The following is a 19915-nucleotide window of genomic DNA, read 5'->3' on the forward strand; positions in this document are numbered from 1 at the left end:
GTGAAAAATAAAACGCTGCATTAGACTAGGCGAGCGGGCGGCGGGAGCTAGCCGGGAATTGCTCATAACGACGGACAACTTAACATAATCGAGCGTTTCGCTGTGTCGGACGCCGGGGCACGTTGGCCCTTTTATTTTCGTATTTTGCCCCGGCTTCCCCCCATACCGAGCACTTCAAACGCGGCGGCGCCGTTCGTTGAACTATTGTCGAGTGCCGTTGGAAGGTTGTTTGCCGCTGTGTTACGAGCTGGCGCTCGATGATTGTTTTATGTGAAGTGTTTTATGTCGGACAAGCGCGTTCGACATGCACCGTTTGGCGGAGATTGCAGAGGATTGTCGCAGGAGGAGGGTTGCTGTTTTTCTTTCCCATACACAATAAGACCCACTATCAATTAAGGTCAGAAAGTGGCCAGATTGGTCAACCATCGGTACGTGCATTCGTTTTGGTGGTTTGGTGGGAAAAGTTGCATTGTGGTAGCAAATGGCTTCGGAATTTATTTTAAAGGATCAACAAAATTTGAATTATACAACAAATAGAACCTCTTTTGTTCAAATTGTGAGTCCAAGTTGAGAGAAAGAGCTTTTCTCAGCTCATGCTTTGTGATCTTTTGCATGTTTAGATGCTTGAATGTATACTTTTTAGATTGTCATATTTATAATTATATATTAATATAACCCAACAGACCATGAGACTTTTGGGAATTTAAAAAAAAACCGGTGTGTACATACAAACGCATGCTTTTTAATTGAACTGTCAGCCAACTCTGGCACATTTAACTAAAAATCTTTCAAATATTGAATTCTTACTGTACTTGAATCTCTTCAAAATAGTTTCTTTTATATTTATTTCTATATTTCAATATAATTCAAAACTTTCTTCTTTAAAATCGAAGGAAACATTTTATACTTTTCATTTGGATAAACAAATAATTTGAAAAATTATGTCAAATAATCCTTTAATTGCACGATTTAAACCCTTTAAAAGGCACACGTTTCTATTTAATTAAAAAGTTTGTCCATCAAAAGCTATTCAAAGAGTTGTTATTAAGATGTATATTGTATCTATTGCATAGAAACATGTTTCTTCATGATTTGAAAAGTTTTACAGTTTATAAGTATTGCTTTTTGGAAAGAAACTATCGTTCACTTTAGTAGTAAGTGCAGCTAGCTGAGGCCACATTATTATCAAACATTTCTGCAACTGAAACATCCTTCACACATTTTTACAACAAACTTTCCAACAGCACCACACTGTTGGGGAAATTCTTTTTCTCCCCCAAAAGCCAAAAGCGCGGCTGATTACGGTTTCAGCGCACTACTTAACCAAAACTTTCCCACGGCCATCATCAAACTTTCGCCGACTAACTTTGTAAGAAAAGTGCTGGATGCCTGTGAACTTGGCCACCGAAGAGAGAGAGAAAGAGAGAAAAAACACAACCACACTCAAACACACACGTACGAAGCACCCTTTGTACGCCAAACTCCGGCAAAGGCCAAAATTATGACGAATGTTTGGCAAGAAGTGGCCTCCCAAAAAGAATAAAAGATTATGTGAAACGCTTGTTAGCCATCCCGTCCGCACATGGAGGCTGCGTAGTTTTCCACCACCACCACCACCCATCCAAACCAACCGACCGGGTTCACCATCTTAGCGGTGAGCAATTGTGATGAAAAAGAAAGTTTGTAAACTTCTACTAAGGTTCCCCTCTTTTGGGCTGCTGGGTGGCTGCTTCAGCCCCATTCTCCCTTCTCCCACAGTACTGGCCAGAAAACTTTCCGCAACCGGTCATCTTTGAAGTTGTTGTTGCTGCTGCTACTGCTGCCTGGTAGTATCGGTGGAGCGGGTTTAATCCGCTAGTTCGCCGAACAGATCCCAGCCCGAGCAAAGGCTGCTAAAGTTGGGTATGGAAATTGTAAATTTGAATATGGTACAACTTTTGTGTAAGGATCGGGTGGATGAGCGGGATGCTCGGGAGCTTTCCGATAAATTTCGTTAGTTTCGGTGGCGAATTTGCCGAGTTTTTGCCGCGTACAAAGGACGGTGGTTCCGGTTGACTAACCGGGAGTGGCAGGGGTTGGTGAAACCCGGTTCCGTATTATTGTGCGAAATATTTCGTTTGAATTACTGAACGACTTTTGCGTTAGTTGGGCGGATGAAGAACGGCATGGTGCAGCAGCAGCAGCAGCAGCAAACAACAACACTTTGTGGTAAACGAGGGAAAAGTCGCCAAACTGTTGGTTTGGTAAAAGTGGGCCCAAACGATGGAGTTTTTGTTCATTGGAATAAATAAAAAACCAAAAATGTTTTCCCGGTAAAGCAGGCGTGTGAAAAGGGACACCATGGTGACGCGGGCAGCCCAAATTGGGCTGCTTTTGCTTGCATGTTAAGCCGTATAGCTGGAAACGCCTTGGAACTTTCGATCAAAGTAACCTTTTTTTGCAGGGGTGGGCTCAAATTGGTAAAATTTCTGCCATTAATCCATTCCTGGTATTAAATACAAAGCGTTGAACATGGCTCGTACGTGCACCGCTTCCGCATTTGTTGTTTAAGCTTGATGGAACAAAAGAAAAACAAAAATTACACCGAATTTTGCACACTAAATATCAATAACAGACCAGCCAGGAACGCGGAAAATCTCAAAAGCTCAAAAAGTCGTTGGCTGTAATTCAAGCCGCAAACCCCCTCTTCAGCGGAAGCGCCTTTTTCGCCAAATTGCGCACCAGGCAGCGGCAGGCGTAGCCGCAAAGCTAACAATAATAATGCACGCGAAAAGGATTATCGGCATCGCAGGGGGCGGCCCTTACCGGCGTACCGCACATGGCGTTTGTTTTTGTGCCCCACAGTTTGTAACCGTACTTTATTGCGAGTAAAGGTTTGCGCACGAAAAACCCAAAAAACCGGGGATTGGTAGTGCATCAACTGCCCGCTGCGCCTACGCGTATGATTATGACAGGCCTTTCTCGCAGCGGAAAGCTCATGTTTATTGCGCGGGAAGTAGGTTTTTGAGGGGGAAAAATGGATGGACTTGCTCCTGGTGGTTGCGTCGGCTCGATCGGCATCGGGATTCAATAATTTGTGGCTTAATGTAGTGTACACGGTGGCTTTTGGTCGGCGGCAGTGCAAACAGCAGCTACTGTGCCTGTACGCTTCGGTACGATCCGACGTTCAGTAGCGCACACATGCGGTGTGGTCTTACCAGCGCTCTAATAACTGTGGAGGCAACAACATCCGGCCAGCGATCTCCACGTACGCGTGCACATCCCGGCTTCTCTGTGTGTGTTTGTGTGCCGTACCTTGTGCCCGTATGAAAAATAAAACCACGTACGCGGGCTGCGCCACCGATCCGAACGGCATGAATTCACCATGAGGCTCGCTGAGGTGCTCGGGAACATCATTGTGGAAATGGGACGGTTGCTCGCTAGCGCTTCTTTGCGGACCGTTTTCACCGGGTCTGTTATTTACTTCGTGCATCGAATCACTAATGATGGTCACAGGAGAAATCAGATCGCAAGACCCAAACCGTACCGTCATCCTGCGGTTCTGTGTTCATTGTTGTATGTGTGTGTGTAGATCTACTGACATGTCCGTGTGTGTGTGTAGTGGGGTTATGTTAGACTTCTTTCCGGTGTTTGGTTTTCTGGGGTTGGAGTGGAACGATGGCACAAGCCCAGCAGAGAACCTCGATAGTGTAATCCGGGTAAGTATGTTCGCCCGTGCAACTGTTGGCATTTAATTAAGAACACGGGTAGGCCAAAACTTTGCCACCCGATGTGCCGCGCCTGCTCAAGTTACTTCAGCTACCGGCACGGACGCATTCGCCGGAAACCAAGCCGGGGGGTAGTTATTTATCTGGATCGGTCCGGAGTAGACTTCCCAAGGTGTGTTTGGGCGAGCGATAGAGCCTTTCTTTTGTTTTCCCTTTTTTGTGTGCGTGTATTGTTTGGCTTTGTTTCAAACCGTACAAGAACCCGGTAAAACGGTACCTGTAATAAGTGTCTTGTAGTCAATCGATTTATGGCTAGCATGGTACAAAAGCCTTGCCGAGTGGTATGGTAGGACATTAAAAAGTAAGGACTCTGCAGCTAGCAGCTATCTCTACCGGGGTTGAATGGTACATTCTCAAAATTTCCCACTTCCCGGTCAACATATGGTGTACATCCATACCTTCCCCTTACACACACACACACTTCATCATCTCTGTCTCTCTCGTTCGAGTACACGTGCACGGTTGTTCGTGTAACATCCGGGGCTGTGAAAAGTTGTACTTTGTGCTGTTTTTGACAGCGCCCTGTATTACTTTTTGACGAGTGCACCCAACCGAGCAGTGGAGTGTGTGTGTGTGTGTGTGTGTGTGTGTGTGTGTGTGTGTGTGTGTGTGTGTGTGTGTGTGTGTGTGTGAAGTGGCATCTCTTCCCGCAAAGCTGGCTGCTGTGTCGCTGTGTTCCGGGCACGCAAGATAGTATGATGAATATTGAATACGACCCCCTGTATGTGTGTGTGTGTGTGGGTGAAAGAGCAAGGTATCCGTCAACCGTTATCAGGCTGGGAGGCGCTTTCCGGAGCCACCGTGTGTGCGGTGCTATCGAAAAATCAACGCACAACTTTCGTCGGCCCTCCCGGAAGCAGCAGCAGCAGCAGCACCACGTTGCCATGGACACGTCGATTTCGGTCTCGGTTGGCTTTAATCATTCAGCAGCCAGCAGCACAGCACGGGCGGCCATTATTCGACCGCCATCAAGTGGAGGCCATCGCTTTCAGCAAACTGAACGCACGGCGCCTGTCCGGTTCGATACCGGACGCAGCTCAAGAGTCATCATGTCATCGTCCTGTTGTTCTCGACGCTAGGAAAGCGGGCATTAGGCTACCGGATAGGATATACAGTCATCATAAAGGGGGGTTTTTTGTGTGTGTGTTTTTGTATGTACTTCTAATCTACTGGCTTTTATGGAGTGAAACAAACCAGCACAAAATCGAATCGGACAAAACATGATGAACTTCACCCGAGTCCGAGTACGAGGTTCGAGTTGCAAATGCAATAAAATAATATCACACAATCGAGGCCAGCCAGCCAGCCACCAGTGCCGTACTCACATACAAAGCCGCATTGGTTCGCTTTGCTGTCCTCCTGCCGAAGCTGGCCACAAAAACCGCAGAAACCGCACCACCGTAGCGCAGCGGAGCGGTTTTCTAGAGACAGTGGTTTTGCTTGGTTTCAATTTCCATCGCCGGCTGGTCGAAGATTAATGCAAAAGTTGTTTGCGGAGCGAAAGTAATCAACCTGCAAGAAAATGAATTTGAAGAGACAGTGTCGGCCGACCGGCGCTCCGAGTCCGAGTCCGACCGCTACCCGCTACCTGACTACTAAATTTAATTAAAACGTAAGCCAGTTTGCCCTCCTCCCCTTGCCTAAACATACCCGCAGACACATAGACACACACACATGACACACGATCAAAGGGGTGAGACGGTGGTGTACCTGTGGTTTCGCAAATCCCAATGTGTGTGTGCGTGTGTGTGATTGTGGTGGCGGGAAGCAACGGTATCAAACCCATTTGCAGATGGGTTTGTGAATCTATTGATTCATGGGACGTGTAGGTGGATGGGTGCGTATGTGTGTGTGTGTGGGTAAAAGGGTATCAGAAGAAGAAACAAACATCGATCCAAATCCTAGTCCTGGCTGGGGCACGGACTGAGCGGCATGTGGGCAACGAAGCGCTGCGAATCAATATTTGCAATTGGCGATGAAAATTGCTTGATTTGTGTGCGAAGCGTTGATTGATAAGTGACGTATTGTTTTAAGCTGGTTGCGAAGAAGCGTTAGGCTTTGCAAGGGGGGTGAATTATTTATAATCTGCGTTACTAAGTAAAGAGTGATTGCTTGCTAAACCTTCAACATAATTCAAAGTGATTGTTTTCTCTACAGTAACGATTGTGAGTGGATCTTTTCTTTGATGAATCAAGGGCCCAGTGTCTGTTTTCTTACGGTTCATACGAGTGAGCTTTGCGATTTGCTTTCCTGCTATTCAATGAAAGAGGTAGCAATTTCATTGTAGAGGATCAAGATATTGATACAAACGTGGCCGGATGCATCGTTTGTATCCTTGAAGCGTTATTGCAGTTTGTGAAGATCATTGACATGTTGGGAGGAAGTACATCGTTTAGAAGCATGAAATACAGTCAACCTCTAGTCCATCTAGTCACATTGCTGTTCAAACGTATTTGATGTTTTGAACAGCTACTGATATATATGAATTTACCTCGTGTGTTTCAATACTGACTGCTCTATCTGCAATCAGACAGATACAGTCAGCTTTATCTAATCTGCAAGATGCGAAATCTATTGGAATAATGGAGTGTTCATGTTAGAGACGTTGAAAAGTTCTTAAAAACATAAAGGCGTTGAAATAAAGTAAACGCACATTTCACAGTTAGTCTGTCGGTCAATTTGAATCTAATTCAGATTACTGGAGGATAAATGTACTTTAAATAGGGGAAATGTCAAAAATGTTAATTTTCATATTTGAATAGTGGATTAAGTATAAGACAGATTACGGTTTCGAAAAAGTTCCCTGAAAACCTCTGAAATGAAACGACTCTAATCCAATCGACTGGCAGATTTCAGGGAGTTGACTGCATATAATTAACATAATGGGGAATTTTGATGAGCTTGGGTACTGATATCGTACTTTCGTGAAGTAAATGACTACATAGCCAAGACTTCCGATATCAGCTTCAGAATTTCATTTAATCAGTCATTATTATACACTTATCTCTTCTATAAATATCTTACTCGTTTCAAACTGTTTTAAATCCGATATTTATAGGCCTGCTCATCAACTCTCTGTCAACGGAACTTATCAATGCTGGCAGCGAAAGACCTAAGCCTCCCATTCGGACTAGAGATTCAATCCAGTGACAGGCGGAATCGATTGCTATTCGAACGAGGGTAAAGTGTGCTCTCTCTCCCCCCATGTGTATGTGCTGCGAGGCAAAATCGATGTCCATACTCACCAACGACATGCAGATGTACTCGGGCGCTGATTTTCGGTTCCGTCGACACCTGACACTCGTAAATGCCAGCGTCACGGGCCTGCACGTATTTGATCTGCAGCGTCCATACGCCGCTGCTCTCCACGTAGAATGATTGAAAGCGCTCGTCGGCTATAAATGTCATCCTGCACGGGCCCAGGAACCGTTCGGCGCGGGGAAGGTGTATATATGTATGGTGTGTTCGGCGGGGTGTTTTGTTTGATTTGCCGATATATCCCGGATGGGATTCAGGCGACAAAGCCCCCGACCCAGTCCATGTGGTCCATGTTGTCGAGCGTCGGTTCAGGTTCAGGATGAGTCAGCAGGTGTAGCGTATCCCCCCCACGGGATGGTTGTGGTGGTCGTTTGTGCAAACAGGTGTCGGTTCGGTTGGATGTCCACCATCGGGGGGTTGGGTTGAATGTAAAGTATCGTCAGCCAGGCGGACGGACACATATTGTACACGGCAGTGAAATGAAATGAAATGTAAAAATCATCGACAGAATTAATATGCTGAAAGCACACACACGCTGGTGCACTGGCACACCGAGAGCAAGAGCGCTTGCTTGTCCGGTAAACCGGGTGGAAGAAATCAATAGCATCATCGCTCGGCGAAATACGACGATAGAAAGAGATGGTAGTGTGACAAACTGTTTCCCTTCCCTTTCTGTTTTTTTTGCTGCTCTCCCCGTTCAATTAAAATTGAATTTCATTGCACAACTTGATAGCGACTCTGGTTTGCTGGGTCGGGCTGCCATGGAAATGGTTTCCCTATGGTCTCCACCCGTCCGGTATGGCTTACAACGATTGACAGAAGAAATTTCCGTCGAACAGGGGATACAAGACTGTCCTCACAAGACGTGCTAGTATAATGATGATCATTCCAATTCCGAAAGGCATTCATACGGCAACGGTAGGCGATAAAACGATAGAAAAAGGGAACATGGAGCGTACTGCACAGCTGGTCGTACACACGTGTGCTTTAGATTGATCCAATTCTAATTGCTTGGATAAACAAAACGCCTCCGGGTGCCTCATAGCTGGACTTCTTATTTAGCTGGCGTCAAGCGTGTACATCAAACCAATATATCTATATCAAGGTTTTGATAATCCCTAGATCAATAGCAAGAGAATTTAATTTAATTTCAGCAATGCAAACACAAGACTTTTCATTATTATCATTCAAAGATAAATCATGCGAATGATCCTTAGGAAAAAATCCTTCCAACTAATTCACATATGAGTAGAAAAATCTCACGTCCAAAGTTCATGAATTTCGAGCAGCAATCGATCGGATTGATTTTATTTACTTCGATTGAGCGATACACAAACAACTGTACCGCATGGGCACTTGCATCAAACGAAACAAGCGAGCAAAGCTAATATTTTCTTTGCCTCTCTATTTACCGAATCGATTGCTCATCCCTTGCTGAAGAAAGTAACACCAGAAACACAAAACCATACCTTCATTAATAGGCTATTGAACTTAGTGCACGCACACAAAAATAGCCTCCATTGCAGCCTTTGCTTTAAAAGCACAGCGAGCGGTTCCAATCGAACCGAACGCTTTAATCGCACCTCCGACAGCGAGGACGCACGGGCCGTCGAGCCGTTGGGGGACAATTTCAAAGGATAATTTACCCCCCTTCTTCCCGCTACCCGACGGTGACACAGACAATTACCGTGCTTCACCGACTGCACAGTGAAAGAACCACCCGGGCCCGGGTGGTATGCTTTGGAGCAGTTGTCGTTAGAGCTGATGTAAGATAATTTCGTTAATGCGTTCATACAACAAGTCGCTAATAATGTGCACTTGAATGCGAGCGTCACAGAAAGGCCCCTGTCGCACCCGTGGGGGAGGGGTTTGCGGGACGGAGAAGGTACGACGCCTGGTGCGGGCAAAAACAGGTAATTGTCCTTTCCACTCGGTGCGTGGTGCTGGTGGTGGGCTCTTAATGAGCACCCGGCACGACTTTATCCCCAGCCCGTTGGAGGTACCCGGGCCCCGGTACCAATCCCATCCACCGCAGAGGAAGGGGTTGGCGAGTGGGAGAAAGGGGGGGAAAAGTATTTTCCACGCCTTTTGATGTGGGCCCGGCGAAGCGTCAGCAAACCACGGAGACACACGACGGTGTGGTCTGTTTGCCCGACGGCTTTGCCGCGGCAAAGTGTGCAAACAGGCCTGTCAATAATCTCTCGCTGGGCGCTTTTCGCAGCGGCCGCCGCGGTGCAATCACCCATTGAAATTGTGCGCACGGTTCCCGGACCGGCATGCAATCTCGTTCCGCGACGATTTGGAATGCTATTTCCGGGCAGACAGCATTCTTTTGGGGGTGAGTTAATGCCGGGGAGACAACGGCAGCGCACGAAACGTGTGCAAATCGAATTTCGAGCAACGGTTGGTAACGCTGGTCAGTAGGCGTAAACGTTCGTCGCCTACTGCCGTGCCAGCAGCATCATCCCGCACCGCTTGCCAGGCTAATTATAAACGCATCAATCAAACCGGGAGGGGTGCCAGGGGGGAGTTTTGCTCACCTGTCCACTGTGAGAATGTGATCATCTCTCACTCGTACCCACGAAACAGATTTGTTCCCTAGCTGTTTCACCTGTGAAGTAAATGGGAAGATAGAAAGAGAGAGATAGAGGTTTCTGTTAGAGTATGTAAAAAGACAATCAAAGGCAGAAAGGATAAATGATGTGTGTGCTACAGAAAAAAAACCTTTTAATAAAAGAAGGAAAAATGTACACGGCTCGTGACAAAACGAGGGGAGTAAAACTGAATAATGAGAACGAGTCCCACTGTTTCTGAAAACGGGGTCACACCCAGCTACCCAGCTTACCTTGCACGGCAGATATGCATGTGTTCCGATTTGTGTAGTTACATTGCTAACGCCGCTCCCGTCTAGGTATGGTCCAGCGAAAAATGTTGCACCAGAGTTCAACTTACTTAAGGCTAAGGATGTACTGATATCGCCCGTTACATAATCTGCAATGGAAAGCGTTCAAAGGAAAACGGTGAATGTGTGTAAGAGAGAGAGAGAAAAAAAAGAGAAGAGACACACGTACAAACAAGAGGATGCAAACAGGAAAAAAGAGCCTAAAAACTTCACGTCAGCGTTACGTGGTTTCAGTGCCATGTAACACGCGCTACCAAGCAGCGCTCTGCCGGCCCGGCACATCATAATAAATTTTCTACAACGTTTCTTTTCCCTGTCCCTTTCTCCCTTATTCGTTGTATCACATTCTACTCCCCATCCTCTTTATTTCTGTTCTATTTTCGGGTTTGCCAGATTTTGTTGTTTTTTGCTAGTTTGAAATTAGTTCGTAGCGCCTGACGCTGTCTCCCAGTTTTTTTTCCGCCCCGTTTAACACCGGCCCATTTTGGAAGCAGGAGGGAGGAGCGGTTTAGGTTCATAAAAAAGTCGTAAAAAAGTCGTCATATCGGCGGCACATGGAAGCTTTGGAAGGCGCACTGGTTTGGACCGAATGGGCACGGGAGGAAGTAAATGAGCCACATAATTAAATACAGTTTTGTTCGGCCGGGTGCGGGTGTGGTGACCCTTTTTAACATGGTACGCGGTAAGGTAGGTGAGGAAGATGCGCTGGACCGGTGGACAGGAGAGTGCCGGTAGAATCAGGATTAGATACTCAGGAAATGATCTTGGATCGCTGCTGGACGGACGCGAACATTTGATGAAGTTGTTTTCCAAAGTAGTTTTGGTGTCCTCGGGTTTATGGCGTACGGTCGTGTGAGTGTGTGTATCAGGGCCCCCTGACGTAAACATTACGATAAAACAGATCATGAAATGGCCGCCCATTCCGTCATGTGTGTGACTGCATGTGTGTTTTGGAGGGGATTTATTTGTTTGGTTTGGTGCCACCGAGCCGATTAGCTTCGAGCTTCGATTGGAAGGTAATGATTGCGGGCTTGTTTTTGGGGATGATGGGTGTGCCGTCATGGTGTAGGCTTTGGGCTGGATGTAAAATAGAGGGTCGAAGTTAATTAGGAGAGAAGTAAGAGGGAGGCTATCAAGCCGAGCAGGCAGGCAAAGCTTACTGATGGCTTGTTTTGCTCCCGGACTACAAAGAGATCGTCAAAGAGTGTGGGAAAGTATTTATGGACGAAATCATGGAATTGGTAGTATGCAACGGTACGATATCGCGTAGAGTCAGTTGAATGAAACATTAGTGATGTCTGATAATTGCCAGTAGGTCATAAAATTGCAAGTGACAGAGTAGTAATACTTATTAATACTGAAGTGATTACTACTGATGTAGCTAACGAAAATATTATAACATTGGGGCCCTTCACGATCGTGGTCAGATTTTTGTATGGAGTTTGACAGTTGGAGGCTGAAATCATGTAAACACTCCATACAAAACCACACAAAAAACTAGCCTGCAATGTTCAGTCTAGATTATTCTAGCCTCAAAGCTAGAATTAGATTCGAGTATCTGCTCGAAAAATTGCAAAACAAGGTGATGTTTACATTTATCTCAAGGTGCATTAAAGAGATATGGTGATGGTATCCAGAATCAAAGTGTATGTAGTCCAGGTGGGCCGATAAAAATCAGCCTTCTAAATTCATACACCTTGGGTTAAGCCCACCCGTATATTATACCCACTTAGCTGGCTGCTCGAAAACTGCTATACAATGCAAACAGCTGACAGGCTGAAATTTCAGCCTACGAACTTAAAACGGAAAGAACCCCATTGTTGGAAGCATTTTCAACATACTGTATCTTGTATTTTTAAAGAAAATTATTCGTATTAGTTTGCCTTCCTGGTGATAAGCATGGATGTTACGTTTTTCTGACTAACTTTACTTTAATTTGTTTGAATTTTATTTCACTTGAATTTGATTACATTTTGATTTTTATGACAAAATTAATGATCTTGAAGCATTTTCCCACACATATTAAACGAAACATCTAGGGAACGAGCCAAGTTCTCTCTTATGCGTATGAAAAATGAAATTCATTAATAAGGTAGAAAACAAAAATAATGAAAAAAGAGTTTCAAGTTCTAACTTCATCAGTAATATGCAATGAAACATTAAAAACAATAAAAATGCTTTGACAAATTAGTCGACTTAGTAATTTTGTAAGGCACTCAACATACATTACTCATTTTATGTGTTTTTTTTTCTATGAAGATTAAAACGCTCATTTGTTTCACTGGATTTTCTACAGTTGTTGCATATTTCCATTAATTCTATTATCTATTTTCATAAATTCTTTATTTTATTTGAAATTTTACCTTTCGAAGTGTACCGTGTATAGGCAAGAGACATTAAATAACGTCCATTAACTTTCTCGCTATCACCATTTGCATCAGGTGTACTTATCAGGTTCATTAATTCCGCACTAAAACCATCCAAACGGAAGGATTACCACTAATCTAAGGAGCCTTGTTTTTATCGCTTGACCTTTCGGTGCAACACAGGCAGTTAAAGGACAAGTTACTACAACACACAGAAAAAGCATCCCGTAAACTATTACATCTCGCTTCGTGCGTAGGATGATGTCCATCCATGTACCCGAATCGGATCCGCTCGCATAATGGAGCGTCCTCCCACTCTCACGTAATCCCAGGGTGGGCCACACTATCAATAGAGCGACATCGTCAAATGGACTATATCTCGACGCCATGATCTTGATTTAATCGATAGTCAACAAGTAACCGGATGCCCTGCGTTGCGCTTCCCTGGGCCGGCCTGCTTGCTCTTCCGCCCGATTCGGGCGATTGTTTCGATGTCCCCCTCTTATCCTTATGTCCATTCTTTCCGTACCATCGGGCAGACGCATTTAGCTAGCATCAGCTAATCCTTCGACCCAGCACAGTACATCGGCACGGCATTCGGTTTATTATCCACTCCGCTTTCCTTGCTTTACTCAAGCTCACAACCTACCCCTACCCTCCCGCCATCTTGGTTCAATGACGGCCGAGGCGAACGTCACACATGACCGGTTGCTGACGTTCTCCCGTTTGTTCGTCGCCTGTGTCTGCTTTTATTCATTATCCGTTTCGCTCCTGATCCAAGGGCTGCATTCTTCTCCATCCAACTCCTCCACCTCGCTTCAGGCTGCCCAACCATCTCCTGTGCTCCTTTACCTCCCAGGGCGCCCAAGTTCTCTAACAATAGCCTACAAAACCGCAGCCGCAAGAGTTACCATCAAATTAATTAGATTATCTACCCACAACTCTCCTCCGCTTCGGGCCGTTCGCGGGTACCACCGAGGCTCAGAAATTTCGTGGCCACCTTATACTTTGCGAGGCTGACCCGAGAATTTCGGACCGGCAGGCACGCGATGCACCGGGGTCAGTAGTGCTGTTTGCTTGGCCACGCTTTTACCATTTCCAGTTCGATGGTTTCCCGTGCGGTTGGACGTGTAGCTAATCGAATTGAATTACACCGGCAAGCGGTAAATGCATCCCCCACCGCCCTGTTCTCCCACAGCAACCGAGGAAGAAAGGTAAGGTGCACTATTGCTTTTGTCCACATACTAACACACACGGTCGAAAGCTCCGTGCCGTGATCAGTCGGGCGAAAATGAACACAAACGCGTGCGCGCGCGCTTGTAGCGCACGTTGCGGTCAGTGGGTAAAAAGGGACGGGGCAAAGAAGCCTGGGGGGGCAAACCAACTTCCACGCTTCTAGCGACGGCCGGAACACATATTTACATTCATTTGCATTATTTGCCAACAAAAGGGTCACTCTCATTTATACGTATGATTAGCATTATGGGGATGCCTCCGTCGTCGTCGTCATTGCCGCCACCGTGCTGATGTTGCCAGTTTTGTGTGTGGCACTGTGCCCGGGCCTGGGCCGGTCTCTGCATGACGCTGCTGCCCAAACCACACAAGCGCTGAAAGAAACGTGGCTGACTACACATCCGGACGGATGGAATCAGCAGTAGCAGCAGGAGTAGATCGCCCTCCGGAAATGTTTGATTAGCTGCTGCAGTGCCAGATAATTGAAGTAGGGCGAGTCTTTAAACCAAAACCGCTCTGGGCGATGAAATTCGGGCACACATGTGACGTCAAACCCTGGTGGCCGGGTTTTGTGCTGCAAGCTATATGTATGCTGATAACGTTCGCCAAGATAGGTGGGTTTTAAGTTAGTTATAGGGACACCATCAGGGTTTTTGTGTGGTCGACTCGCTGGTGCTAGAGTGTGTTCCTTCGATACAGTAGTTTCAATCAATTTTAAAGCGTTTGGAAAGGGGAGCTTAGTATGTCATTGTGGTTATATAGTTGAGCTTTATGGAATTAAGTATTTACGTAAATTCGCCGTAGTTTATTGTATCAATTTGTGGAATCACATGCAATTTCTTTGAATTTGACTGGTTTTGGAAAGTTTTACGATTCCGTCTAGTTTGTTGTACTGTTGGTGTTGTTTACCAACAGCGGTTCTAGTTTGACAGCTGCGTTGTGGTGAAGTGAGAGAGAGGGACAGGTAGCACAGGCGAAACAAACACGGGCGAAATAGAGAGAGTAGGAATGGTTCATCCCGAAGGAGCTTCGCGTGCAACGGATGAACCTGCGCAAATTAAGTGGAATGACCGCAATCGGGTTTGCGTGAAGTTTTAAAACGGGCACGAAGACGAAAATCGACCTCTTTCTACCATCGCGCCAAGAGAAGAAAGTTCAGTGAATTTTTAATACAGTTTAATGAAATTAAGGGAATTAAGAAAACTGATGTTTCAACTTTAAATTCGCGAAAGAAAGAGCTTTGTTGCTGGACGCAACAGTTGGGTTTCATGAGTCTTTCGTTGTGATTCATTTAAATTAATCTTCAGTGATGAGCGATTCGAATTTCGAATCGACTCTTCAAAGATTCATTAATCTATAAAGATTTATGCATTTCGAAAAATTAATTAATCTCGAAAGATTTATGAAACTTCAACGATCTATTCTATTCATTATTTCATTAAAATTCATATATCTCCAGGGATTCATGAATCTTTAGGGATGTATGAATATTGAATATAGCGGGTATTGTATTTACGTGATCCCACCTAACATTGGGGAGACATAAATCTTTGGAGATTCATGAATCTATGGAGAGTCATAAATCTTTGAAGATTCATGAATCTTTGCAACTGAGATTCAGATTCATTGAATAATTTCTAAGGTTCATCTAGATTCATGAATCTGAATCAAATTTGCAACTAGTAACACTCGTTTTTTGTACCAGTTTAAATCCAAGTCCAAAAAGTCCAAAGAAATTTAAACAAAAGCTGAACTTATGCTCACATGAAAATGGTTAGTTCATTCCAAATATAACATTTCTACAATTGTTTTGATACAACAGTAAAAAAATTGGTAGCAAAATGCTATGGATACGTGATAAAAACATTTAAGCGATATTAATCGTCAAGTATGTTACCAACGAAGATTTAATCAATTTGGGATACATGGCAGTTTATCTACAACTGTCTATACCACAATATTGTGGAGCGAACAAAAACTATCAATATAGGTGTGGATAAACTTACTCAACTGACAACTATTTTGAATACTCAAGAAAAACGCAGGAAACTACAACACCAAATGGTAGCTGGAGATAAGGTTCGATCGCGTGCCCTGCTAAATGACAGACTAACTGCTTACCTTGGCACCATTCTGGCTTTTCTATGCTTGGACAGCAAAAAGTGAAATATAAGCTACGCTGTTTATCTATACACAAACCCATCATCATTATTTGTATAAAAATACGCATAAAACACACACATGACGTCTCTATTTTGAGCATTGCTTGTTTTTTTCTGCTCCAATAATAACACAAATCAGGCAGTTACTGTGAAAAATATCCCATAATACACGTCTCCCTTACTAGCCGCTCAGTAGCAGTCACGAAATCAGCTATTGATTTATTTATCGCTGTGAATGAGCGCAAAAATCGCCCTTCACAGCACGGCGGCTTTCTCACTGCTTTGCCACAGTGACAAACTGCAGTTAAAAGAATAAACACATATAACGCTCCTCAAGGTTGGGGAAATCACTCCCCGAACCGGGCCCCAAACTCATCCCTTTTACGGACGTATTGATTTAACTCTCTTGTAAGAAGTTTCCCCTTTCCGAAGTGGAGCATGTTACAAAAGACACTTCCGGCTAGTGTTGGGCTGTACTAGTTACGAGCCGGAGAAGGGGATGTTCGTTACAGTATTCCGGGACTTCCCAGTCGATGGCTACATGAGAACTGTAACTGTCGCTGGAGCCTTACCCCGTCCCCGTCTTTTGCTGCGCATAATTTATGACCTTTGGCCCGCCGTGCCGTGCCGAAGATGTAAACTGATGAGCTGTTATTATCGTAGATAGCGCACGAGCCAAACAGGGGATGGGGAGGTTGGGAATGGGTAGCACCGAGAGCGGAATGTCCCATTCCTGCATAAACGGTGCCTCCGGTGGGTCTGGTACGGAAAGGGCCACCCGGCACGCATGCTCACATAAATCAAAAGTTTGATCACAGCCATGCCAAGGCCTTGGACGGTGCCAGGCTCGATGACTTTTGCTACACCCGCTGGTACACTGGGCACGGCTAGCTCACGCACGGGCGTGCCCCTTTTCGGTGCGCACCGAAAAGCCGCTGCTGGAGTTGGTATTTACAAATGAATTTGATTCCCACACACAGTGACGCGCATCGATGGAAAATATTTCTCCCACAGCGCTGATGGAACGAGGTAAGCACACGCTCGGCAATTATTACAACAGTTTGAAATACTTTTCCCAGAGTCCCAGTCAAGGGGCTCATTGAAGGCATGGAATGCGGAAACAGGTTCGCTTAATTAATGTTGGAATGTTGCTGTTAGGAGCACAATTTTACCTTTAATCGAACAAAATTCCTCATAAAATGAAGTTCTTTTCTCGTCCCGAGTGTGGGTGCGCATTAGTTATTACGTTTTGCAGAAATAGTTTCCGACCGAATGCATCTCGTTCCAGGGTTTAATTAAAATGATTTTTCAAAGTTAGAATCGAGTCCTTTAGAATTCTCGGGCATCACAGGGTTCATGATTGTTCCATGTTTAAGGTGATTAAACATACGAGACCTATCGAATTAATTAACTAATATTTAAAATCCTGCCAAGATGGTTTCGTTTAAAATCATGAAACGTTGTTTAAATTGAAACAAAGAATGTAACGCTGCAGATTACGATCAAAAGTAGGAGCGTCTGCTAGCTACTGAAATGTAATGAACACCTCGTCCAGTTTCTACGAATTGTAATGAATTATGAAACAAAGGCCTTTTAAATTGAGCCACACTTCAAGTAGAGCACCACACAGAGCAAGCGGCAATTGCCGTAAGGCCACAGTGCTCCGAGCTCAACTCGTTTAACTTCAGCTTCCGTTGTCTAAAATATCAATTACTTTCGGTGAGCTTCGGTGACCCATAAAAAGCTCCTCCCTAAACACACTAGCCCTACATGCATCTGCACTCAAACGGGTTCGACGAAAAAGAGAGTAAGGGAGAGAGAGAGAAAAAAACAGTTTCAATACTTACCAGTACAAATGAAGAGCACAATGAATATTAAATTAGAATGGCACATTTTGTTGCGTTCCTTCAGAGTGGACATCTTCCGTGCGGCCTTCGTGCTACGGTGCGCTGTACCGGCGTGTCACAATTCATAGAAGACTGAACCTGTGTGTTAGGAGGAGAAGAAGCAGCAACATGGAATAAATATTACTCACTGGGTTTTAATCCAGCCCTTGAGGGGGGACATCTAAACGAGGGAACAGGAGGCGAAAGGGAAATGGAATAAAACTTTGCGAAATGCAGCCCGGGACATTCTTTCGTTCTCAGGAAAAAGGCGGTCAGAACCAGTAAAAAAAAAACAATACAAAACTTCTGAGGTCCTCCCATAAGGGACAGTCGATTGTTCAGCGTGCGAATGGGACCGAGTTCCTTTGTTGTGGTAGTGGTGGTGGTGGTGATGGTAGTACGTTCATCATGGCACAGCATTTACAGGCAGACAGGCTTACACTCAAGCGGCCGAATCGGACTGCAACCCGATTACACAGTTGGCCGATTTCCAAATCACCAAAAGGACGACTCCCTCCAGCGCTCGAAATCCAATCCAATTTTCTGCAGCTTCTGCAGCAGGACCGGAAAGCGTTGGAAGGGGGAGCTCCAAAACTCACTTCAAGTGGTACAGGGGCGAATAATTTTCTGCAGCAGAAGAAAGGAAAAAAAACCAGAACGAACGAAGAAAAAGCTCATTCTCGGAACCACACACACACGCGCGCGCCTCGAGTCCAAATGTTTTATGCAGTTGTGCTGGAGCCACGAAACACGATCATGCCGAAGCTTCGGAACAGATGCTCACGATTAAATCTTATGACAGACCTGCCCTGGCCACACTTGCACCTTTCGGTCCCGCGGGTCCCTCTCGTCGGTGACAAAGCTTTCCCAGGGTTATGCCTACGTGGGCTGATGGCTTTTTTTTGGGGGGGTGGGATTTAGAACTGTTCTTCGACACAGACGCCACGCCAACAGCGACTGCTTGTGTAAGTGATAATAGACAATAGGTGTTATCTAACCACAGCCATCCCCGGGTGCAATCTGTGGCACGATAAACTCCCGGACGGCAGTCCCGGGCTGGCTCTACATTGTGGGGAACCATTTCCAGAAGGTTGTTTGATTATATTAGAGGAAAGAAAGCAAAGAAGTGAGCAACCTGCTCTGCCTCTAGACACACAAAAAGAGACTCAAAGCTACCGGTAGTTACGGGAACTGTTTCTGGGCAACGCTCGCCTGCTATGGTTCCGGTTATTTAGACATTCCACCAACAGGGTGGCGGTCACCAGCGTTTCCAGCCCGCTGCATCAAGTCCATTGTGATTACAGAAGGAAAGACAGAGAGAAAGAGAGAGAGAGAGAGAGAGAGAGAGAGAGAGAGAGAGAGCGGAGGAGTTGGAATTTAGGCGGCGGGAGAGGAAAATAAAGCCACCAAAATGTTCCAAAACTCACCAAAAGTGCAACCGAGCGATGATCGACGTCGCTCCTATTACGACAACAAACACGACAGCTCTCCGTCTGACTTCTTCTCCCTAAAGCAGACAAACGAAACGCCAAAAAATGCCTCCCAAAGACAGCTGCTGCTCCTACTCTCGAATGTGGGGGGAACGGAAAATTACAGCACCGGGGACGCCGGTCTCGTTCCTTCCACCGTCACGCTTCAACGAGCGTTCGCGAAATTCGCGTCACAGCGCTCGCGTCCAGCGTTTCTGCCTCTATCGAAAGCTTATCATCTCGGTGGGTGGTTTGCCGTACCGGCCTACTTTGTTTGTGACTTCTTTTGTGTTTGCTTAAACGCAAATTTGCTTGCGCCGAGGCAAAAATGCTCCAAGAAGGTGGAGTTTTCTTTTGCTTTTTTTGTGACGTGAAAAACAGCAAAGAAAAAGAACCGTTGCCCACAACGGAATTCACAGCGGAACCACCATCATGTAAGGTGGATATTTTCTTATAATGATTTCATATTATTTTCCTCCTTCTCTTTCTCTCACTCTCTCTCTCTCTCTATCTCTCATTTATACAGCAACATTACTGCCATAACCATTGAAAAACGGCGCTGCTGCTTTCAAGTTCCTTCTGCGGTGCAGGAAAATGGCTCGCTTTAGCTAAATTACAGCGCCGGCAGTTTCCGATCCCGCTGCTGGTGCTGCTGCTGCTACCGCTGCTCATTAACGATATAGCCTCAACCTTCCTTACACAACGGACAATCGTTTGATAGCTGCAAATGGGCGGCCACCGGCGCCATTGCTTGCGAGCCCGGGTCCCGCTCAAATTAAAATTCAATTTCGGCACACTTTATGTCACCTAATTGCTTCGGCGACACTTTGTTCTTCTTTTCGATGGGCCCATATTTCCTTTGCCAGGGTCTC

The 19915-nt window shown here is 45.4% G+C and overlaps 1 protein-coding gene across 2 annotated transcripts in view; it reads right to left on the reverse strand.

The window, feature by feature from the left end:
* The window catches only part of LOC120901563 (zwei Ig domain protein zig-8-like), a 51007-nt gene that overhangs the window by 8896 nt on the left and 22196 nt on the right, over positions 1-19915 (reverse strand). For both annotated transcript variants that reach the window (XM_040309599.1, XM_040309598.1), the window contains exons 4-7: positions 17536-17673; positions 9871-10016; positions 9566-9636; positions 7013-7176 (exon numbers count right to left, since the gene is read on the reverse strand). In XM_040309599.1, coding sequence (XP_040165533.1) covers positions 7013-7176; positions 9566-9636; positions 9871-10016; positions 17536-17608 — 454 coding nt within the window. In that variant the 5' untranslated portion in view covers positions 17609-17673. The remainder of the gene's footprint in view (positions 1-7012; positions 7177-9565; positions 9637-9870; positions 10017-17535; positions 17674-19915) is intronic.

Source organism: Anopheles arabiensis, chromosome 3 (assembly GCF_016920715.1).
Source record: "Anopheles arabiensis isolate DONGOLA chromosome 3, AaraD3, whole genome shotgun sequence".
Taxonomy (NCBI): Eukaryota; Metazoa; Arthropoda; class Insecta; order Diptera; family Culicidae; genus Anopheles; species Anopheles arabiensis.